We start from the raw sequence: 25,001 nt of genomic DNA on the forward strand, positions 1-25,001 counted from the left end.
ACTCCAACCCGTCAAATCTTCGGTCGATAAGTCTTTTTCCGAGCATCAGCAAAGTTTTCGAAAACATCATTAATAGGGCTCTGACTAAGTGGGCTGCGGACAACAAAATAATTCCGGATAAACAATTCTCGTTTAAACTCGTTTCTGATATCCAATGGAATAAATCAAAACAACAATGCGCAGGTGCTATTCTGGTTGATTTGGAAAAGGCCTTTGACACCGTATGGTTAGAGGGTCTTTACCTAAAACTGAGCAGGCTTGGCATAAGCAAGCCATTGTTGTATATACTTTATGATATGCTTTACGGTAGAAAGTTTGTTGTCAAAAGTGGCAATGTAACTTCTACCACAACATTCTTAATTAAAAATGGTCTTCAACAGGGAGCGGTGAATTCGCCGATTCTCTTCAGCATTTACACCAGCGATCTGATAGGTAGTCTTACAAAGGCAATTGCGTACGCCGACGATCTAATTGCGTACAGAACGGCCCGAATGGTTGAGGTTATAAGAATTATCTTGCAGCGTGATTTCGACAAGATTCAGTGATATTGCGACGACTGGAAACTGAAAATAAATGTCCAGAAGTCGGAGACAATTCTGTTCCGGACTCTGTTGGCTAGGGCCACTAGGGATACGTGCAAGAATTGGCGCAAGACGGTCATCGTTGATCTTCACGGGCAGCCATTGGCGAGCAAAAGTGTAGTGAAGTACCTCGGTATCTGGTTAGATCAGTATTTATATTTCGACAGACATATGAATGCTGCTCTAACCAGGGCCAGAGAAGCCTTTGCTCTGACGAAACGGCTGTTTTTTAGCAGTCGGCTTGACCCCAGAGTGAAGGTAATTTGCTACATAGCACTCATACGGCCAATGATCGTTTCCTTTGTCCTGTGTGGTTCAACGTTGCCCCTTCCCAGATGGAGAAGTTTCGGGTGTTCGAGCGGCAGTGTTTACGTGTACCGGCTTATATCGAACAGCCGAATCTTCTTATGTGCATTACTATTCCAACGAGGTCCTATACAACGGGGCTCGAATCAACAGAATTGACAATTTCGTGATAAAACTCGTTCGAGTTCACATTGCAAGAGCTATGTCTTCAACCAACAATTTAATTTTCGGGGCGTTCTATCCGAACGACGAGTATTTTGATAGTGCACGCTTGAGCGGGTTCATTCCACCAGAATCATTCCTCTGTTTAGACAAATGCAGTCTGATACAGGATAGATTGGCAGTTCCGTTAATCTACCACGTCAGACAAAAAACCATGGATAGGCGACTCCTGTACAATCGGGACGTCATGGCACAAGGTGGAGCAGAGCTCCTTCGGTTCAGTAGGGCTGTGTCCGAACGGGACCGAACTGATAGGGTGAAGCAGGAGAACCAGTTTTAGTGGCTTCAATCGGCATTTGATAGTGGGTAGTCGGGATGGGGTTTTAAGCCTTGGCCGGCTTACATACTTGTTTTATAATTTTAGGGTTTAGTTTTAAGTAGAATAGGCATGGTGGCACAAAAAAAAATAAAAAAATTAAAAAAAAAACAACAACAAAATTAAAAATAAATATTAAAAAAGAAAAACATGGAACATAAAAAAGAAAACAAATTAAAAAAAAAAAAAAAACATACAAAAAAAGACAATTAAATATAAAAACAAAAAACGTTAGACTTGCTGCTGTGGTTGTTCTAGTTTTAAGTAGTTTATAGGTAGAATAGGTAGTTTAAGTTAGTTTTAAGTTTTATTTAAGGACCTTATTTTAAGTAGTTTGTAAGTAAAAATAAAAAAGGATATTGATATGAGTTTTTTTTAAATTTTCTAATAAATACAAAAATAAATAAAATTAAAATGAAGTAAAACAGATCTTATGGCCGAAAAGCATTAGTAGTTAGTGTTATAGTTTAACTTAGAGTGTCCGTATGGGACCATTAAGTTAATTATAAGTTATGGATAATTAGGCTAGTTTTATAAATGTTTGTCTAGCTTTAAGATAGGTTTAAGAATGAATTAATAAAAATGAATTAAAAAAAAAAAAGTGGTGTCCGGAAGCAGATCCAATGGTCGAGGGTTCGATTCCCAGCCGGAGTCAACGAAAAATTTAATTGCTTTTTTTCACAACAGAGAAATTGTTGATTTTATCTGTTGGGAAGAAAAAGAAATGGAGAAGGAGAAAAGAGCAGGGGTATCAAAAGATACCTCTGCCAACATATCAGGCGATGTTGCGGTGGTGCCAGCAGCGGTACCAAAAACAACCGCAACAACATCAGGTCAGGCATCTGAACAGTGGATAAAGGCTACAAGCAACAAAAAAAGGAAAATAAAGAAGCATAGCCCAAATAAAGTAGAGGGCCAACTCCGCTAAGCGGCGAGATATGCGGAAGCAAATGGAGAGTGGTAAAGGAGGAATTACCACCAAGAGCGATTTTGCAGACTACGCCGAGTCTGAAAAAATTGAATATGTATCCGAAGGTGGAGAGGGGCTCTTCAGGTCTCCGAATATGGATTTAATCCTATCGGAGCCAGAGCCAGTCCCGCCGCAAACCAAGGCTTTGGAGGTAATGGCGGACCTCCAAGATGAAACCGAACTGGTGCAGGCCCTGCTAACCAAACAGGCAGCCATCAGCCAGTTCGAGCAAAGTCTCAACAAGCTCAAGGAGGAAATAGAGCCCCTCCTCACTGCACTTAGACTCAAACAAGAAGCAGGAATAGGCAGCGCAAAAGCAACAGCAACAACAACTACAGCAGCAAAAACAACCACAACCCAAACCCGCTCCCAAAAACACAGGAGCGGAGAAAAATAAAAAGAAGCCAGCAGCAGTGACAGGCCCAAATGTTGAGGGCACATCGACCTCAACTAAAGCAATGCAACAACAGCAGCAGCAGAAACAGCAGCAGCAGAAACAACAGCAGCAACACCAGAAACAACCACAGCCCAAGAAGGAGAAGGTGCCACCAATTAGGACCTACCAGGTTGACCTGCAAGACTTGAAACAGGTATGTAAGTCGGCCACTAAGGGCAAATTTCTAATTAATATTCTGAATGAAAAAGAAAAGGTAGTCGGTACAGTGCTTCTCACTGGCCGAATACAATTTACTAAAAGAAGTGCTCAAACAGGCCACCGCTGAGTTCTTCAGCTACACGCCTAAGAGCGAAAAATTCAAGACGGTCCTTCTGAAGGGCATAAGTTCCTGCACGGAACCGGAGGCGCTCTTAGCTGAGCTCCGTCAAAAAGTCACGGACGACATCGATTTTATCGGGGTCAAGCCTTTCACTACGGTGAAGTCCAGGCGAGGGGGTTATAGGCTGCCAATGTTCCTGGTAACATTATCGCCCCAAAGCAGTTTTGAGAGTGTGAAGAGAATCAAATCTCTCGACTATCAAACTGCACGCTGGGACACATTAAAAAGGCACGACGGCATTCTACAATGCACGAAGTGCCAGAGGTTTGGCCATGCCAATGCCAACTGCAATATGCAGTTGCGCTGTGTCAGGTGCTCAGAAACCCACATCATAGGCGAATGCAAGCTGGGGACTGAGCGGGTTGAGGATTTGAAAATGCTCAAGTGTGTCCTTTGTGGAAACCAAGGGCACCCGGCTAGCTATAGGGGTTGCCCTAAGGTCCAAGTAATGAAACAGAAACAGGCCAGTCAAAAAGCCGAAAGAAGTCGAACAGTTCGACAGACTCCAACACAAAAATTCGAAGATCCCAAATTTTCCTACGCCCAAATGGTGTCAGTGAATGGAAACACGAGACAGGCTCCACCAACGGTTGCCCCAAAGGCCCCTGTGCCTAAGGCACCAGAGGTACAGCCAGACATTGCAGCCTTGTTGTTGAGCATTCAAGGTCAACTAACAGGACTGCAGTCAGATAAAGGAGCAAGGCAAAAAGGGAGATCATCTCTACTCTTTGTTGCCTGGCCTGGGGCAATTTAGACCAAAATGGGCGCGCTGCCGGAGACGCGCCTTAAAGTCCTAGCTGTGAATGTAAATTCACTGATTAGGATTGAACGAAGAGCCAATATGTTCCAATTGTTGAAAGACTAGTCCCGATGTGTTTATAGCCAGCGATACTAAGCTAAACCACAAACACAAATTGACTCATAAAAATTACAATATCGTAAGAAGAGACCGACTACTCAAGGGGGCGGTGTCGCTCTCTTTATACGAAAGGGCATTAATTCTAAAGTCATATACAACAATGAATTGCGAAAGATCAAGACGCTAGAGGTTTGCGTTGTATGCATCTCTCTCAGTCAAGGGAAGCGGATGTATATGATTGCGGCTTATGGGGCTGGAGCTCCGCAGGTTACTTACTTTGCTTCAGAACTCGAGATTCTTTTAAGGGAACTGAAACTGAGCTTGGAAGAAAACTATTTCATCTTGGCCGGTGATTTGAACGCAAAAAATGAAGATTGGGGATATCAATATAAAAATCCCAGAGGTAATCACCTTTTTAATTTGATGAATCTTTACAGCGTTGAATATGGCGTCGACCTGCTGGCTACGGACTGGCTGCTGTAATGCAGATTCCGAACGAACGAGTGGAATTGCAAGAATACGTTGCAACGTACTCTTACAATTACAGTAAGATGCGTTGGCCTCGTTTCACCAACGCTTTAGCGAGAGAACTCCGTTCGAGTGACATAGCCCCACCAAAAAACACGAACCTGACAAATACAGAAATTGACCAACATTAACAACAGATGGACGAAACGATAAAACGAACGATCGAATGGGCAATTCCAAAGTACAGAGAACGGGACCAAATGGACGCTTACAGAAATGCGACAATTGACGCACTACGTAGGCACAAGAGTAGCTTACTGACAAGACTCAAAAACTTGTACAGACGACTGACAGACCCACACGACTTGGAGGTTAGGACACTGAAGTCGTCAATAAAAAATGTCAATCTGTTGATTAAGGAGAACTACAGGCTATCAATTAACAAGTACTGGGACCGCAAGATCCGGTCAGTTAATTCGAGTGACCCTAGTATGTTCCCCAAAATCAACAAGATATTCTGGAAAAAAAACGATAATGACCTTCCGTGTCTTAAATTACAAAGAACTGAAAAGAACAGAGACGTACTAATGACAGCGCAAATAGATCCATAGTAAGCCATCTTTGACGATGACTTTTACATAATTGAAGATCCGAAGGAAAAAGTGGAGGCGGTGGGAGCTACTTTCCAGTAAGTGTACAAGGTGAATGTTAGCATTCACCCAACCACGAGCTGGAAAACAGAGCCCTACTTAATCACTTTTACCTTCGAAATGATATAACACAATGGCGATCTGAGAACCGCGGTTTCATGCGGTTCAATGACGATTCCTTGGCAAATGCCATAATCGCCGAGCAAACGGGACCAAGTCCCTTGTTAGTGACGAAGGTTGAACTCCAGCTCATCTTCAATTCAATAAAAAAATAAAAAGTCAGCAGGTGTCGATGGTATATCCAACGTTGTACTAAGACATTTACCGACAGAAGCAATTGACATTTACACCACACTCTTCAATAATGCACTGAATAATGCATATTATCGAGTGCATTGGAAGACCGCTGTGGTTCATCCTCTCCCGAAAAAGGGAAAGGACAACTCCAACCCGTCAAATCTTCGGTCGATAAGTCTTTTTCCGAGCATCAGCAAAGTTTTCGAAAACATCATTAATAGGGCTCTGACTAAGTGGGCTGCGGACAACAAAATAATTCCGGATAAACAATTCTCGTTTAAACTCGTTTCTGATATCCAATGGAATAAATCAAAACAACAATGCGCAGGTGCTATTCTGGTTGATTTGGAAAAGGCCTTTGACACCGTATGGTTAGAGGGTCTTTACCTAAAACTGTTGTTGTATATACTTTATGATATGCTTTACGGTAGAAAGTTTGTTGTCAAAAGTGGCAATGTAACTTCTACCACAACATTCTTAATTAAAAATGGTCTTCAACAGGGAGCGTTGAATGCGCCGATTCTCTTCAGCATTTACACCAGCGATCTGATAGGTAGTCTTACAAAGGCAATTGCGTACGCCGACGATCTAATTGCGTACAGAACGGACCGAATGGTTGAGGTTATAAGAATTATCTTGCAGCGTGATTTCGACAAGATTCAGTGATATTGCGACGACTGGAAACTGAAAATAAATGTCCAGAAGTCGGAGACAATTCTGTTCCGGACTCTGTTGGCTAGGGCCACTAGGGATACGTGCAAGAATTGGCGCAAGACGGTCATCGTTGATCTTCACGGGCAGCCATTGGCGAGCAAAAGTGTAGTGAAGTACCTCGGTATCTGGTTAGATCAGTATTTATATTTCGACAGACATATGAATGCTGCTCTAACCAGGGCCAGAGAAGCCTTTGCTCTGACGAAACGGCTGTTTTTTAGCAGTCGGCTTGACCCCAGAGTGAAGGTAATTTGCTACATAGCACTCATACGGCCAATGATCGTTTCCTGTGTCCTGTGTGGTTCAACGTTGCCCCTTCCCAGATGGAGAAGTTTCGGGTGTTCGAGCGGCAGTGTTTACGTGTACCGGCTTATATCGAACAGCCGAATCTTCTTATGTGCATTACTATTCCAACGAGGTCCTATACAACGGGGCTCGAATCAACAGAATTGACAATTTCGTGATAAAACTCGTTCGAGTTCACATTGCAAGAGCTATGTCTTCAACCAACAATTTAATTTTCGGGGCGTTCTATCCGAACGACGAGTATTTTGATAGTGCACGCTTGAGCGGGTTCATTCCACCAGAATCATTCCTCTGTTTAGACAAATGCAGTCTGATACAGGATAGATTGGCAGTTCCGTTAATCTACCACGTCAGACAAAAAACCATGGATAGGCGACTCCTGTACAATCGGGACGTCATGGCACAAGGTGGAGCAGAGCTCCTTCGGTTCAGTAGGGCTGTGTCCGAACGGGACCGAACTGATAGGGTGAAGCAGGAGAACCAGTTTTAGTGGCTTCAATCGGCATTTGATAGTGGGTAGTCGGGATGGGGTTTTAAGCCTTGGCCGGCTTACATACTTGTTTTATAATTTTAGGGTTTAGTTTTAAGTAGAATAGGCATGGTGGCACAAAAAAAAAATAAAAAAATTAAAAAAAAACAACAACAAAATTAAAAATAAATATTAAAAAAGAAAAACATGGAACATAAAAAAGAAAACAAATTAAAAAAAAAAAAAAAACATACAAAAAAAGACAATTAAATATAAAAACAAAAAACGTTAGACTTGCTGCTGTGGTTGTTCTAGTTTTAAGTAGTTTATAGGTAGAATAGGTAGTTTAAGTTAGTTTTAAGTTTTATTTAAGGACCTTATTTTAAGTAGTTTGTAAGTAAAACTAAAAAAGGATATTGATATGAGTTTTTTTCAAATTTTCTAATAAATACAAAAATAAATAAAATTAAAATGAAGTAAAACAGATCTTATGGCCGAAAAGCATTAGTAGTTAGTGTTATAGTTTAACTTAGAGTTTCCGTATGGGACCATTAAGTTAATTATAAGTTATGGATAATTAGGCTAGTTTTATAAATGTTTGTCTAGCTTTAAGATAGGTTTAAGAATGAATTAATAAAAATGAATTTAAAAAAAAAAAAGTGGCGTCCGGAAGCAGATCCAATGGTCGAGGGTTCGATTCCCAGCCGGAGTCAACGAAAAATTTAATTGCTTTTTTTCACAACAGAGAAATTGTTGATTTTATCTATTGGGAAGAAAAAGAAATGGAGAAGGAGAAAAGAGCAGGGGTATCAAAAGATACCTCTGCCAACATATCAGGCGATGTTGCGGTGGTGCCAGTAGCGGTACCAAAAACAACCGCAACAACATCAGGTTAGGCATCTGAACAGTGGATAAAGGCTACAAGCAACAAAAAAAGGAAAATGAAGAAGCATAGCCCAAATAAAGTAGAGGGCCAACTCCGCTAAGCGGCGAGATATGCGGAAGCAAATGGAGAGTGGTAAAGGAGGAATTACCACCAAGAGCGATTTTGCAGACTACGCCGAGTCTGAAAAAATTGAATATGTATCCGAAGGTGGAGAGGGGCTCTTCAGGTCTCCGAATATGGATTTAATCCTATCGGAGCCAGAGCCAGTCCCGCCGCAAACCAAGGCTTTGGAGGTAATGGCGGACCTCCAAGATGAAACCGAACTGGTGCAGGCCCTGCTAACCAAACAGGCAGCCATCAGCCAGTTCGAGCAAAGTCTCAACAAGCTCAAGGAGGAAATAGAGCCCCTCCTCACTGCACTAAGACTCAAACAAGAGGCAGGAATAGGCGCAAAAGCAACAGCAACAACAACAACAACTACAGCAGCAAAAACAACCACAACCCAAACCCACTCCCAAAAGCACAGGAGCGGAGAAAAATAAAAAGAAGCTAGCAGCAGTGACAGGCCCAAATGTTGAGGGCCCATCGACCTCAACTAAAGCAATGCAGCAGCAACAACAGCAGCAGAAACAGCAGCAGCAGAAACAACAGCAGCAACACCAGAAACAACCACAGCCCAAGAAGGAGAAGGTGCCACCAATTAAGACCTACCGGGTTGACCTGCAAGACTTGAAACAGGTAAGTTGGCCACTAAGGGCAAATTTCTAATTAATATTCTGAATGAAAAAGAAAAGCGGTATTCGGTACAGTGCTTCTCACTGGCCGAATACAATTTACTAAAAGAAGTGCTTAAACAGGCCACCGCTGAGTTCTTCAGCTACACGCCTAAGAGCGAAAAATTCAAGACGGTCCTTCTGAAGGGCATAAGTTCCTGCACGGAACCGGAGGCGCTCTTAGCTGAGCTCCGTCAAAAAGTCACGGACGGGATCAAGCCTTTCACTACGGTGAAGTCCAGACGAGGGGGTAATAGGCTGCCAATGTACCTGGTAACATTATCGCCCCAAAGCAGTTTTGAGAGTGTGAAGAGAATCAAATCTCTCGACTATCAAACTGCACGCTGGGACACATTAAAAAGGCACGACGGCATTCTACAATGCACGAAGTGCCAGAGGTTTGGCCATGCCAATGCCAACTGCAATATGCAGTTGCGCTGTGTCAGGTGCTCAGAAACCCACATCATAGGCGAATGCAAGCTGGGGACTGAGCGGGTTGAGGATTTGAAAATGCTCAAGTGTGTCCTTTGTGGAAACCAAGGGCACCCGGCTAACTATAGGGGTTGCCCTAAGGTCCAAGTAATGAAACAGAAACAGGCCAGTCAAATCGCCGAAAGAAGTCGAACAGTTCGACAGGCTCCAACACAAAAATTCGAAGATCCCAAATTTTCCTACGCCCAAATGGTGTCAGTGAATGGAAACACGAGACAGACTCCACCAACGGTTGCCCCAAAGGCCCCTGTGCCTAAGGCACCAGAGGTGCAGCCAGACATTGCAGCCTTGTTGTTGAGCATTCAAGGTCAACTGACAGGACTGCAGTCAGATAAAGGAGAAAGGCAAAAGGGGAGATCATCTCTACTCTTTGTTGCCTGGCCTGGCGCAATTTTGACAATAATGGGCGCGCTGCCGGAGACGCGCCTTAAAGTCCTAGCTGTGAATGTAAATTCACTGATTAGGATTGAACGAAGAGCCAATATGTTCCAATTGTTGAAAGACTATAGTCCCGATGTGTTTATAGCCAGCGATACTAAGCTAAACCACAAACACAAATTGACTCATAAAAATTACAATATCGTAAGAAGAGACCGACTCCACTCAAGGGGGCGGTGTCGCCCTCTTTATACGAAAAGGCATTAATTATAAAGTCATATACAACAAAGAATTGCAAAAGATTAAAAGAGATGCGTTGTATGCATCTCTCTCAGTCAAGGGAAGCGGATGTATATGATTGCGGCTTATGGGGCTGGAGCTCCGCAGGTTACTTACATTGCTTCAGAACTCGAGATTCTTTTTAGGGAACTGAAACTGGGCTTGGAAGAAAACTATTTCATCTTGGCCGGTGATTTGAACGCAAAACATGAAGATTGGGGAAATCAATATGGGAATCCCAGAGGTAATCATCTTTTTAATTTGATGAATCTTTACAGCGTTGAATATGGCGTCGACCTGCTGGCTACTGAAAAGCCATTGTATCCAAGAAGCGGCCCCTTTCTGGATCATTTGCTGTACGACACCAGACTGACAGTTACAGAGTGAGTAATCACCCTCAAAACTGCTTACAGACAGTCGAGTACGACAGTGATCACTGCGGACTGGCTGCTGTAATGCAGATTCCGACCGAACGAGTGGAATTGCAAGAATACGTTGCAACGTACTCTTACAATTACAGTAAGATGCGTTTGCCTCGTTTCACCAACGCTTTAGCGAGAGAACTCCGTTCGAGTGACATAGCCCCACCAAAAAACACGAACCTGACAAATACAGAAATTGACCAACATTTACAACAGATGGACGAAACAATAAAACGAACGATCGAACGGACAATTCCAAAGTACAGAGAACGGGACCAAATGGACGCTTACAGAAATGCGACAATTGACGCACTACGTAGGCACAAGAGTAGCTTACTGACAAGACTCAAAAACTTGTACAGACGACTGACAGACCCACACGACTTGGAGGTTAGGACACTGAAGTCGTCAATAAAAAATGTCAATCTGTTGATTAAGGAGAACTACAGGCTATCAATTAACAAGTACTGGGACCGCAAGATCCGGTCAGTTAATTCGAGTGACCCTAGTATGTTCTCCAAAATCAACAAGATATTCTGGAAAAAAACGATAATGACCTTCCGTGTCTTAAATTACAAAGAACTGAAAAGAACAGAGACGTACTAATGACAGCGCAAATAGATCCAGAGTAAGCCATCTTTGACGATGACTTTTACATAATTGAAGATCCGAAGTGCATATTATTGCATATTATCCAGTGCATTGGAAGACCGCTGTGGTTCATCCTCTCCCGAAAAAGGGAAAGGACAACTCCAACCCGTGAAATCTTCGGTCGATAAGTCTTTTTCCGAGCATCAGCAAAGTTTTCGAAAACATCATTAATAGGGCTCTGACTAAGTGGGCTGCGGACAACAAAATAATTCCGGATAAACAATTCTCGTTTAAACTCGTTTCTGATATCCAATGGAATAAATCAAAACAACAATGCGCAGGTGCTATTCTGGTTGATTTGGAAAAGGCCTTTGACACCGTATGGTTAGAGGGTCTTTACCTAAAACTGAGCAGGCTTGGCATAAGCAAGCCATTGTTGTATATACTTTATGATATGCTTTACGGTAGAAAGTTTGTTGTCAAAAGTGGCAATGTAACTTCTACCACAACATTCTTAATTAAAAATGGTCTTCAACAGGGAGCGGTGAATTCGCCGATTCTCTTCAGCATTTACACCAGCGATCTGATAGGTAGTCTTACAAAGGCAATTGCGTACGCCGACGATCTAATTGCGTACAGAACGGCCCGAATGGTTGAGGTTATAAGAATTATCTTGCAGCGTGATTTCTACAAGATTCAGCGATATTGCGACGACTGGAATCTGAACATAAATGTCCAGAAGTCGGAGACAATTCTGTTCCGGACTCCGTTGGCTAGGGCCACTAGGGATACGTGCAAGAATTGGCGCAAGACGGTCATCGTTGATCTTCACGGGCAGCCATTGGCGAGCAAAAGTATAGTGAAGTACCTCGGTATCTGGTTAGATCAGTATTTATATTTCGACAAACATATAAATGCTGCTCTGACCAGGGCCAGAGGAGCCTTTGCTCTGACGAAACGGCTGTTTTTTAGCAGTCGGCTTGACCCCAGAGTGAAGGTAATTTGCTACATAGCACTCATACGGCCAATGATCGTTTCCTGTGTCCTGTGTGGTTCAACGTTGCCCCTTCCCAGATGGAGAAGTTTCGGGTGTTCGAGCGGCAGTGTTTACGTGTACCGGCTTATATCGAACAGCCAAATCTTCTTATGTGCATTACTATTCCAACGAGGTCCTATACAACGGGGCTCGAATCAACAGAATTGACAATTTCGTGATAAAACTCGTTCGAGGTCACATTGCAAGAGCTATGTCTTCGACGAACAATTTTTATTTCGGGGCGTTCTATCCGAACGACGAGTATTTTGAAAGTGCACGGTTGAGCGGGTTCATTCTACCAGAATCATTCCTCTTTTTAGACAAATGCGGTCTGATACAGGATAGATTGGCAGGTCTGCTAATCTACCACGTCAGACGAAGAACCGTGAATAGGCGACTCAGATACAATCGGGACGTCATGGCACAAGGCGGAGCAGAGCTCCTTCGGTTCAGTAGGGCTGTATCCGAACGGGACCGAACTAATAGGGTGAAGCAGGAGAACCAGTTTTGGTGGCTTCAATCGGCACTTGATATTGGGTAGTCGGGATGGGGTTTTAAGCCTTGGCCGGCTTACATACTTGTTTGATAGTATTAGGGTTTAGTTTTAAGTAGAATAGGCATGGTGGCACAAAAAGAAATAGAAAAAAAACAATAAAAAATACATAATAGAATAAAAAAAACATTAAAATAAAAAAAGAAAACATGGAATATAAAAAAAGACAACAAAATATGAAAAACAAAAATGTTAGATAGTTAGATTAGGTAGTTTTAGTTAGTTTTAAGTTCTATATTAAGGACCTTATTTTAAGTAGTTTTTAAGTAAAAATAAAAAAAAATATCTTGATATAAGTTTTTTTCTTCAAAACTTTCTAATAAATACAGAAATAAATAAAATATAAATTGAAGTAAAATAGATCTTAGGGCCGAAAGGCATTAGTAGTTAGTGTTAGTTTAACTTAGAGTGTCCATATGGAGTATCCATTAAGTTAGTTGTAAGTTATGGATAATTAGGCTAGTTTTATGAATTTTTGTCTACCTTTAACATAGGTTTAAGATTGAATAAATAAAAATGAATTTGCCAGAGGTCTTGGGTTCGATCCCTGCCTATGCCATTTAAAGTTTTTTTTCACGGGTACTGCTTCTTGCAAGGAATTGACAAATTTTCCATGATTAATTCTTTTCATGAAAAGTGCTTTCTCAAATTAGCCGTTCGGATTCGGCTTAAAACTGTTGGTCTCCGCCTTCCCTAACATCAGTACTCGTACACAGGAATGGTTGACAGTTGTAAGTCACTAGGCACTAGTTTTCAACGGACTGTCGAGCCACCCAATTCATTCATATTAATTGTGTAATAAATAACCGTTGAAATGACCCACCGTAAATTGTTTTAATAAACACGATTTTCTAACAAGAACTTACAATATCCAATAGCAAAACTATTATAAGCTGGGTCTTTTATTTTTAGTTTATTTTGATTAACAATTATGATTACGTTCACATACGTTCGTCTCTTATTACAAAATTCAGGGTTTTAATGTCATCCAAAACGACACTGTATTTATTAAAAATTTGTTTTCAGAAAATAATTTTAAATTAACTATTAGAAATACTGAGTTGAATTCAAAAACAGATTTAGATTTTTCAAAATAAAATTTTGGACACGAATAATAATTAAAAAAAAGAAACCGGCTAACTCAACGTATGACTCCATTATTGTTGTAATATAATTAGTTAATTCATAAGACCGTTTGTTGCTATATTTAGTTAGCCCACCAATCCGGGCCTGAAGAGTTATTTGTATGGGATTGATTGTAGCTTCCTCCGTAAGAGCCACTTCCTGCATTTCCTCCGCCATATTGCCCGGAACTTCCACCTGCAATAATAAAATTTAAACGGTTGTATTTGTAAAGAGTTGTAAACATGATTTTTGAAGTAGAAATATTTTTTAGAAACATTAAAAATATATTTAATTTTGTAGGGTGCCAATTAATTGTTATTAAACACAAAACATTTAATCAATATCTGCATCTGACAACAGATTGAATGCCTTAGAAAAGCTTCCCTCATAATTATTTTTGATTCTTGATGAAAACCACTTCTACTTGAGCGTCAAACGTGTCGAACTGTAGAAGGTGAGTATGGTCAATGATTCTCGAGAACTTTCTCCCGATGAGTTTTGAAACCAAACTACGTTCATATCCTATAACCTTCCACAGTCATCCTCCCATATAAGCACGGCCCGCGCCAATGTCACAAATTCTCATCACACCTTTCATGCTTACCCTAAGTAAAGCAGCATTCACTTGAGCGCGACCAACGAACGACGAATGAATTACAAAATGTGAGTTTATATACGTTTGAAGACATATTTTCACACAAATTCTTAAGAAAACGATAGCAATTTAGTTTTTATTTGATTTATGATGCATACTTTTACTTTTCAATATCATATATTAATAAATTTAGGAAAACAAATTTATTCGTCGCGAAAAAAATTATAGTTGATACGAACTGTCAAACTTTATTCGTGTTCCACATTATCCACACTCGCAACGAATAAAATCATCGCGAGTTTTTAACCTAAAAAAATCATTATGAATATCTTAATATTAATATATTAATATTAATTAAAAACTCTCATGAAAAAGAAATGTCAAAATCGACGAATATTCGTTCATTCGTTGGTCGTGCTCATGTGAATAATGCTTAACATAGCACAACCGCTGTTTACTGATTTTATGTCCATTTTCCCGTACACATCAACATGATGTTCTTAACATCAACTGACTGTTCACCCTGTCTTTAAAAAGCCTCTCAAAACGCCTATTTAAATAAATGGAGCAAGCTGCAGGAATCCTGAAGGACTCTGGTGTCTAATTGGAGACTGGACGGATACTACAGCAAAATACTCATTGAATGGACAAAAACTGTTCTTGCTGCAACCAGCAACTACCAGTAAACACTTTATGTCTAAACGCGAAATGTGTCTGGAGAGGGCCACACCCTCAAGTTCTTGTAACGTCACGAAGGGCAAAGTCGGGGTTGCGGACTAACAACAACATTGGCCACTCCGTAATTCTAAGGTACTTCGAATCAATTCCATAGCACAGACTACACCATCCCCCAACTACAATTCGACAGCAATTTCCAGATTTTGTATACCTACCAGATGTTTTTGGGAGGATAGGACATTCTTGCAGGATGAGTCGATCCATTTTTACACAGATGGGTCAAAAACAAAAGAAGGGGTTAGTGGAGGTGTGTACTCTGAACGACTGAAATTAAGTCTCTCATTCCGCTTCCCCAATTATTGTAGCGTATTCCAGGCGGAACTTTTGGCGATAAAAGAAGTATTGTCTTGGCTCAAAGAAAACGTGATATCAACATCTAATATCCGTATTTTCTCTGATAGCCAGGCCGCTATCAAATCTCTGGACTCTGTCTCTACAAACTCTATAACAGTCCATAACTGTCGATCATCTCTAATGGAGATGGCGCAACAGTTTAATATTCACCTTTGCTAGGTGCCGGCCATAGACATGGCTCGCCAGGAACGGTACAGTACAGCCCGTGCTACCACGCTTGGCAAGTACTGGCATACCAATCGCTACTTGTAAACTGCTACTAATGCAAGGCGCTGTGAGGAAGGCAGGCACCAGGTGGAACAACATCACCATGTTTCAAGTCACAAAAAACATCTTTTAAAACGTTCAAGGTGCTTGCTCTCTCTAAGCAGATCGCATATAAGCTCGATACTGTCACTGTCTAATAGGAAAGCATGCCACGAGACTAGACATATTCTCAAATGACTTTTTCAGAAGCTGTGTGGACGAGGAAGAGGAAGAAACGGTTCTTCATCTTCTCTGCATATGCCCCGCTCTAGCTCGAAAACGCAAGAATTACCCAGGAGAATTCTTCTTTAACGATCTAAATCATATCAGTAAAATCAGCCTCTCACGTTTCGTAAGGGACTCAAGCTGGTCCCATTGAGCTTAGGAGGAAGCCTCAAGATTCATGTGGTATCACAATGGGCCATTAAACTGGCCTAAGAGTGTCCGTTTCCAACTTGGAAAGCCACTATAACCTAACTTAACCTAACCATTCTACCACGTTTGGCTAATGCTGGCACACCAAACGCTACGCTAGATTTAAAGCGAGCAAAGTGCTTGCTATATCTAAGCAGGTCGAATATAAACTCGAAATTGGGTGTCATTATCAGGCACTGTCTAATATGAAACCACTCCACGTGGCTAGACGTATTCTCAATTGCAGAAACTGTATGGATAAGGAAGAGGAGAGAACACCTTCTCTGTACATGCCCTTCCCTAGCTGAAAAACATAATCAATCTCTCACGTTTCGTAAAGGACTCAAACTGATTTCATTAAGCTTAGAAGAAAGCCTAATGATTCAAGAGGCATCACAATGGACCAATAATCTGGCATAAGTGTGTTCTACTTCAACACCGACAACCACTTTAACCTAATGATAGACATATTATTACCACTAAAAAGTTATTCGTCCCTATATTTCATTTTCTAAAACCGGATGCGAAAATATTGTACGGGTTGGAGCTAAGAGCATTCATTAAGAAGATTGGTATAATAAGTGAGTTTAAGTTCATATAAATCGCAAAGTTTTAGACAATTTATTAAAATTTTAATAAACATTTAATTATCACAGCGGATTGTTGAAAAAATGACTAAGTTTTCACTTATATATTTGGTAGAGTACGAGGTAAGGAGAATAGTTTTGTTTAATTCCTTTAGAGTTATCTACACTTCTTTTATTCCTTATTTACTTGCGTCACATGGAAACAATAGGGCAAGTTTTGCATTCGTAAATAATTTCGGACTCGAGATATTAATCATAAGCTCCCAACCACTAGGATGAGGCCCAAGATTTTGGAATCGATTTTCGCTTTTTGTAGCTGGTAAAAGTGTTGTACCAAGAAACTTTTACTGTCTGTGAATAGTACGTATATTACCATTACAAATTCATAAAATTAAAGGGAAAATTATAAACAAGCTTTGGAATTTCCCTATATCAAATAATGTCCTACTAAAAAAGCGTATACAGAAATGATCCACTAGGGTGAGTACGTTGGGAATATGTCCGTGCAGGAGGTTTTGATTGCGATCTTTAAAAGACTTTTGTATAGAAAATCTAGAGCTTTGAAAAACTATTTAAATTTACTTTGACATTATTTTGAAGGATTTAGGACTCTCAGGACGCGAAAAAGCAAATCATAATGCTGACATGGGAAAAAGCAATAAGGGTACAAGGCAGATAAAAGAACATCACAAGAAACGCGGTCAATTCTTCGGCTTGTCTCAAATGCCACTTTCAAGCTGAATATCAGCCACAATAATAACGGTTCAAAGGATTATACATAAAAGTTATACTTCAGAGAAAAAAATAAAAATAAAATCTGATTTGAGCATGTTGCTTGGAGCAGTAAATAGAAATGCGTTGTCTTTTTGGGTAAAAAGGTTAATTTTGACGGCCCGTTAATAATAATAATGCAATAAATGTCAGCCTTAGGTTTTTTTTCATCCTAGTGGCTGGCAGTGATTTGATTTTAGATTTTTTTTTTCAAATCAATATATTTTTTTTGCTTTTTTAACATAAAAATAAAATAAAATAATAGGCTATGGTCACAGATAATAAATTTATACAGATGTCTCATCCCTGCAAGAAAAAATGAAACATTATTTTCTCTGAACGGACAAGCCTTAACAGACAAGAGCTTTTATAAATAAAACTGAGAAAGCTCTTTTTGCCTTGCATACATTTTTTTTTCTAGAAACTTATCTCTTCTCATTTGTCATTTTGTTTGCCAATGAATAAAAAAAAAAACAAAGTTTGGTCCGTTGCAAACAAATGTATATCTTTTTGTAATGCGCGTTTTGGTGCGTAAAAAAGAAAGGGGTGATAATTAGAGATGGCAGAGTAGATTACGTCAGGTAATCTACTCGGTAAACTACGTGTAGTTAATTGGATAAACTACAGGTTTGATTTGTTTCATTTAGTACCCTACATTTGTTACGTGTGCTACCTTCACAAAAAACTTTAAATTTCAAAAAGAATTAAAAAAAAAAATAGTGAATAAGTAACGACTAACGAATGAAAAACACTGCACTATAGGTACATAAGAACCAAATATCTTGCTTAAATGAACTAAATAAAGTAATTCGAAGTTTTATGAAAGGAAAATGCAAATTTAATAAGCATCTGCTTTATTTTTGTCGTTTATTTTAAGAGTATAGTGTATCCGACGACGAGAGTTAGTTTTTCACACTTACACAGTTATCTTTTAGATGCAATTTGTCAATTTGGTGATTGAATGGACATTTTCAAATACGTTTTGACGTCTACCGCTACGTCTGCTAAATCTTACTACGTTAACTACATTTAATTACATTAACTACCTCATTTATGTAGCAGACGTAGCAAATGTAGTAAATAAAAAAAACGCATTTCTGCCATCTCTCGTGATAATGTTGGATCTTTTTTTTGTTTATTTTTTTGTGAATGTTAGATTCTTAGGTGTCCGGTAAGGAGAAATTGAGAAAATTGCTTGTGTATATGAAAATATTGTTCGGGCACGTGAATGTGTAGATGATTTGCTTTGTGTGTTTTCTATTTCTAACTTCTCATAGGAAGTTCTTACAATGGGTCCGATTTGTCAAATTGAAAATTTTGACATTTCTCGACGTTTCAAGGTCCCTAGAGTCAAAATAAAAGATTTTTAGGAAGATGTCTGTGCTTCCGTGTGTACGTACGTTCGTACGTCCATACGTTCGCTACGTTTTTTTTGCTGTCCATAGCTCAAAACCAGAAAAGATATCGACTTCAAATAAATTTTGATATACAGATAACAAAGGCAGAAAGGCAAACAAATATGTTTTTTGAAAAAAAAAATCCAATTAAAGGTTTTTTTTATAAATTAAAAAAACTGAGAAAAAATTTGTCACCTCGAAAATTTTACAAATACAAACTTATTTTATTTCCAAACCAATTTTATTCAACGAAAAATAAAGTATTTAAAATCTGGTACAATTTTGAAAAAATCTAATTGACAGTTTTTTTTTATAAAAAAAAAAACCTAAGAAAACATTACTCAAAGTTGGTGAAAATTTACTTGCGACTCAAATAGCTTTTCAAAATTAAAAATATTGTCTCCAACCCTTTTTTATTGCAAATACTGTTTTTGATAATCAGCAGTTTTTTTTTATTAAAATCTAACAGTTCGTTTTTCATAAAAAAAAATTAAATCTACAAGAAATAGTACGCAAATTTGGTAAAAAATGGAGTTCGGTTCTTGATATCTTTGAAATTTATTTCATTCATCCAATTTGTAAAAATTTAAGAAATGCTACTAAAATTGATTAAAATTTGTTTTCGACTAAAAATCAAGTTAACAAAACTAGATTTTGAAACTAAACTATTTCCTTGCATGAAAAATATTGCTAATTATTTTAAAATTTGTAAGATTAATTCAAATAACGGGGTGAGATGTAATCAGTGTGGGCCGCATCCCAGCCTTTTTTTTTGTTAAATATGAGACAGACATTAATGGTAGATTATAAGGTTAGGTTGCATCACAGTCTGATTCAAGAATGTCAAGACTAAAAGGTGCGTGTCCATTTGAGAGTAATTCTGCTAGTTAAATCTCGAGAGCAACTCTCGGGAGACTGTCCATTTGAGAGCCAATTTTTAGAAGTTTTGCTAACGCGAGCTCTCTGTTGGAAAATTGAGAGTTTTCTTGCTGAGTGTACTCTCATAATCGTGTCCACTTGATAGATTTCTTCTAGCATATTATCAGTTGGCCACGTATTCTATCCACACTGATAACTTCCAATCCAGTCTGTCGATTTGCCTTGCTTAAATGGCCTGTAGTCTTTCGTGTTTTGTTAAAAAAGTTGTAAGTTGAATTATTCTAAAAGATTTAAAAATTACCAACAACATTTTGCATTTGATGAAATAGTTTGATTTCAAAATCTATTTTTGTAAACGAGATTTTTAATTGAAAAACGATTTTTAGCATTTTATTTTATTTCTTAATACAAATTAGATTCTAATTTGAAGTTAATATCTGTTCACGAGATATCGAGAACCGAATATCAATTTTTACCAAATTTGTGTACTTTTTTTTGTAGATTTAGTTTTGGATTTTTATAAAAAAAAAAACAACAGAATATCGAAAACAATATTTTCTGTGAAAGAAAAAAAGTTTGAAGACAATATTTTTAATTTATAAAAAGCTTTTTGAGTCGAAAGTAATTTTTTTTTTTGTAAAAAAAAACTGTCTACCGAATGTTGAAAACAATATTTCTTGTAAGATAAAATAAGTTGGGAGCCATAATCTCAAATTTTTATTTGAGTGAAAATTCAATTTGTAACAACTTTGAGTAATGTTTTTTTTAGGTTTTTATTTAAAAAAAAAAAACTGTCAATTCGATTTTTCTCAAAATTTATTAAAAAAATATGTTAAAAACGTTATTCTTCCGTTGCACAAAATTATTTTGGATATAAAATCATTTTTTATTCGTACAATTTTCGGGGTGTCAAATTTGTTTTCAGTTTTTTTTTTTTTTGATTTATAAAAAAGCCGTTAGTTGGATTTTTTTCATAAAATATTCTTGTTTGGTATCACTTTACAATATATAATATAAAATTTAGTTCAAGTCTCTAGCGTTTTTGGTTCGTGAGATATTTGGGGTTAACAAACGTATTCACCTTTTTTTTAAAACTGCTATGGTAAAAAAACCACCCATTCAATTTTCTTGGGAGCCCTTTTTGGATCTTTCTGGCTTATTATCTATATAACTAAATTTATTTCAAGTCGACATCTTTACTAGTTCTTGAGCTATAGACGACGAAAAAATGTCGGACGTACGAACGTACGTACACACGCTCTCACAGGCATCGTTCTTAAAATCTTTTATTTCGGTTCTTGGGACCTTGAATCGTCGAGAAATGTCAAAATTTTCAATTTGACAAATTAACCCATTACAATAACTTCCTATGGGAAGTTAAAAATGTATTTTCAAATCAAATTTATATGAAAAAAGACATAGTTTCCACTGCTTTGTCATGTTTACTCTCGACAGCTACTCGCAAAATTCGAACTGTGTTCGTATTCCACGAGCTTATCTCGAATAGTGGTAAACTCATGTGTCCACTTGCGAGTGACTTTCAAAAAGATCAAATGTCGAGAGTAGTTTGTCAACTTTCCGCGAGCTACTCTCCAGACTATGTCCACTTGCAAGATCGCTCTCGAGAGCAGCTTGAGAGCGACTCTCAGCATGTTTACTCTCAAATGGACGCCCCCCTTAAGATACTTGAACATACAAAACAATTGCAATGCACTACTGGATCGCACGAACTTGATCATGTATCCAAAGAGTCTGTTTAAATATAGTATTTCCTCTATTTTAAGATTTAAAAATATAATATATAAAAAAATAATAATTTTGTTGATCATCAAATATTATTAAGACAGTATAATGGCTTGTGCAGAAAAAAAATCGATTCATTAGTTCTAGAGAAAACTTAAAAACAAAATAACGGTTCCCTTCTGGAGCAAAACAAAAATATGACAAATCTAAAATAAACATGTTACAGAAAATTTGTCGACTTAAAAAGAGTAAAAAAAAGCTTCGGTCTGATAAAAAGAATTCTCTCGAAAGAGAAATCGATTTAATGGAAGGTATAAATCAAAACACCAAGATTTTGCGAAACTTATTTTATCGCAAACGTTACAACTGCGGTTACAACTTTCTCAGAGATCAACTTGGATTACACTTGCCCCATCCATCTTCCTTACATAGACTTACAATACATAATATAAAATTTAATTCAAGTCTCTAGCGTTATTGGTTCGCGAGATATTTATGGTTAACCTAAGTTTTCATCTTTTTTTAAACTGCTATGGTAAAAAAAACCACCCACGCAATTTTCTTGAGAGTCCTTTCAATATCTTTCTACATTATTATCTGTAGGTATAACAAAATTTGAAGTCCATATCTCTTCCGGTTCTTGAGCTATAGACGAAAAAAACGTCGCGAACGTACGTATACACGGACATACAACTTCAGAAAATGCTTTTATTTCCACTATAGGGAAATACAGTTTTGTCAAGAAAACATACAAATCAGGGCAATACAAACCTACAGGAAGACCCTTATTTAAACAGAAAACAGTACATATTTAATTTTTTGCTGCACAAAATGTACTTGTCAATTTTTGAAGAAGTTATATTTTTGAATACAAATAAATAAGATCAGTTCTTTTCAAACTAGAAAAAAATATTATTTTAATTGATGACACATTATGTACAATGAGGTACATACACATGTACATGTACAGAGTTACCTCATAATAAAATTGACACCAGTCAACAACGTTTAAAAAGATATAAAACAGAAAAATGTATTCATGGAGATTTTAGAAAATTGAAGAAAAAGATGAATTTAACTCGAGCTATAAACACGACCTTGTCCTAGCTTTGTTTCTATTTCCAAAGAAAACTGTAAATATTTTTTTTTCTCGTCGTCGAGAAGCGATCAACTCTCCTGCACCTATTTTCAACGCATCACCACCAGCCAAACCACACCACAAAAAATCAAAATAAAACTAGTTTTGTTTTCATTTGTGAAGAATGATCATATTGTATTATGTGTTACTGTGCATTAGGATTATGAGAGGAAAAGAACATACAAAAATGATTTCAGATTTTTCTTTGCCTTAATTTTCATTCATAGGAAAGAAGACGAGCAACATAGCTTTCGTGTATACATTCAGTAAATGTGTTTAAAGTTGAAACTTTTTGAAAATTCCAGTTTCTTATATCATTTCTCCCCATAAGGGTGAGACATCTGTATAAATTTATTTATATATGGCGTTACCGTCGTCTGTGTGATTGGCTATTTAAAATGAGGTGTTTATGTAATAATAATTAATATTTATTATGTTTTAAGCAATATAAATCAGAGGTATTTTTCGGGGTTTAATTAATATAACTAATATATTTATATGAAAACAAACATTTTGATATTGAACTATAGTTTTACATTTTAATATTGAAATTAAACTAATGTTTAAAGATAATTTAACCTTTGAGTTAAGCGAAAAAGAAATTAAGGTATATAAAATTAATAGGACTTTTAGTTTATTCAAAACAAAGGTAAGATACATAAGTATTATTAAGTGTACATGGGCTTTAGAGTTTAGCGAAAACGGAATAAGAGTAATTGTAGAAAATAAGTAGGACTTTTAGTTTAGTCAAAACAAAATTAAGATACTTATAGAGGTATTATTATACATGTTAATAGAATTTAAACATTTAAAATCTCATTTGAGAAAGTACAGTTATACTTGTTGGCTTTTAGTTTAGCTAAAACAAAAAGAAAACATTTTCTTTATAGACAGTGCAAATTGACAAAGAGTGAAAGCAATCTTCTTTTTTATATGAGGAATTTCTGTAAGGTGATCCATTCAAATTTAGTGTTTCACTTCTAACCCTGCAAATAAAGGATATCACACGCACGGTTTAATTGTCATTGAAATAATTTTCTACGAATTCATGGTTAAGTTCTGAGTACAGTATTCCATTGGTTGATGAGATTGATCTTTGTATACTATCGTTACGTTGAAATATGTCTATATCTTCTAACAATCTATAGAGTTGACTTTTTAATATATCACGATTATCACATTGAATTGTTTCTACACCACATACTTGCGCCCAAGTACGCCATTCCTTTATCCACTCTACTTGCTTAATACCTATTTAATATTCTTTTAGGTGTGTAAGTGAGAATTTTTAAGACATAGTCAAAATGAAGTTTTAGTGTATGCACGAAAAGAGTTTGACGCCCGGTTTCAAGGGTAAGGACGTAGTTTGGTGTGTTTGACTGCAGATAAAATAGTTTTCTTAAAAAAAGACTTGCAGTTTTTCAAGTTCTTTGTATGCAATATAACCCCTTCTGACAGCTGTAGCACATGACTGAGCGCATAATGGCTGAATCACAAACACGCTTCAGCTTCGGCTTCGCCTGACGTTTACGAGTTCAGCCATAGGAATTCAATGGGTGCTATCACAATAAAGCTTCGAACTCACGTTTCGTTTGACAATCGTAAGGAAAAGAACGTAATGTGACTCCAAACGGAAGCTCTAGTTTAACTATCGGAACATTTGCTTTATCTGACAGCTCAACAGCTGTAAAAAAAATGTCAACAAACAAAATATTTGCTCTTTAGAGGGATGAAATAATAGAAATGTTATTCAAAGCAACCTCGAAGCAGGCCCACCGTAATGCAGATGAAGCTGAATCGTGTTTGTGATTCAGCCATAATAGCTTCGAATACTTCATTTTTAGCTGATGTTGGGATCTCAGCACGGGATATAACTTTTTTCCAAGAAACGTTAATCATTGTTTTTGATGATACGCATTTTCCTCTAGATGTGATGACATATTCATGTTTAAGTGAAGAAGAATGCCAAGATATTTATATTCAGTAACTATTTCAATTATTTGACCATCAAAATGCCATTTTTCAGTTTTTTCATGCTTCGTTTGCCTTTTTTCACAGTCATTATTTTTTATTTTTCGAGGTTTACAGTTAAATTAAATGTCTTACAAAATTCTGAGAGCCTGTTAATCATGAGGTCTTAGCTTTGAGGGGATTCTACCAGCATGAGTATGTCGTCACCATAAAGGAGAACTTTTATGACTAGGTCATCTATTTGCACACCAGCTGGTGGTTGCATAGGAATATCATCTATGAAGATTGCGAACAATACTGAGCTTAACAGAAATCCTTGTTTAATTCCAGATTTTGTCTCGAACCAATCGGACGTACTCTTTCCATTCCACACACATTGACGCGTGTTTTTGTACACATTTCATAAAATTCGAATAAGCTTAGTTGACTAACCTTTTTGAGACAGCTTGTAAAACAATGCATTACTATCTATCGAATCGAAAGCTGCTTTGAAATCTACGAAAAAAATGTACAATTTTCTTTTTTGTCTCAAGAGGTATTGTGAAATTGACGTAAGTGTAAAAATATTGTCTATGGTTGAGTATCCTTTCTAAAAACCGGATTGGAACTCACTAAGTATCTCTATTTGATCTAGCCATGCATTTATGCGTTCTAACATAAAAGACGTGAAAATTTTAACTACCGAATTCATAAAAAATA

The 25,001-nt window shown here is 37.7% G+C and overlaps 1 protein-coding gene across 1 annotated transcript in view; it reads right to left on the reverse strand.

Annotated features, from left to right (window-relative positions):
- Positions 1 to 13,237: 13,237 nt before the first annotated feature.
- LOC129940474 (ATP-dependent RNA helicase bel) overlaps positions 13,238 to 25,001 on the reverse strand; it is a 96,726-nt gene continuing 84,962 nt past the window's right edge. The window contains exon 5 of the mRNA XM_056048820.1: positions 13,238 to 13,664. Coding sequence (XP_055904795.1) covers positions 13,552 to 13,664 — 113 coding nt within the window. The 3' untranslated portion in view covers positions 13,238 to 13,551. The remainder of the gene's footprint in view (positions 13,665 to 25,001) is intronic.

The sequence above is a fragment of the Eupeodes corollae genome, chromosome 1 (assembly GCF_945859685.1).
Source record: "Eupeodes corollae chromosome 1, idEupCoro1.1, whole genome shotgun sequence".
In the NCBI taxonomy this organism is placed as follows: domain Eukaryota; kingdom Metazoa; phylum Arthropoda; class Insecta; order Diptera; family Syrphidae; genus Eupeodes; species Eupeodes corollae.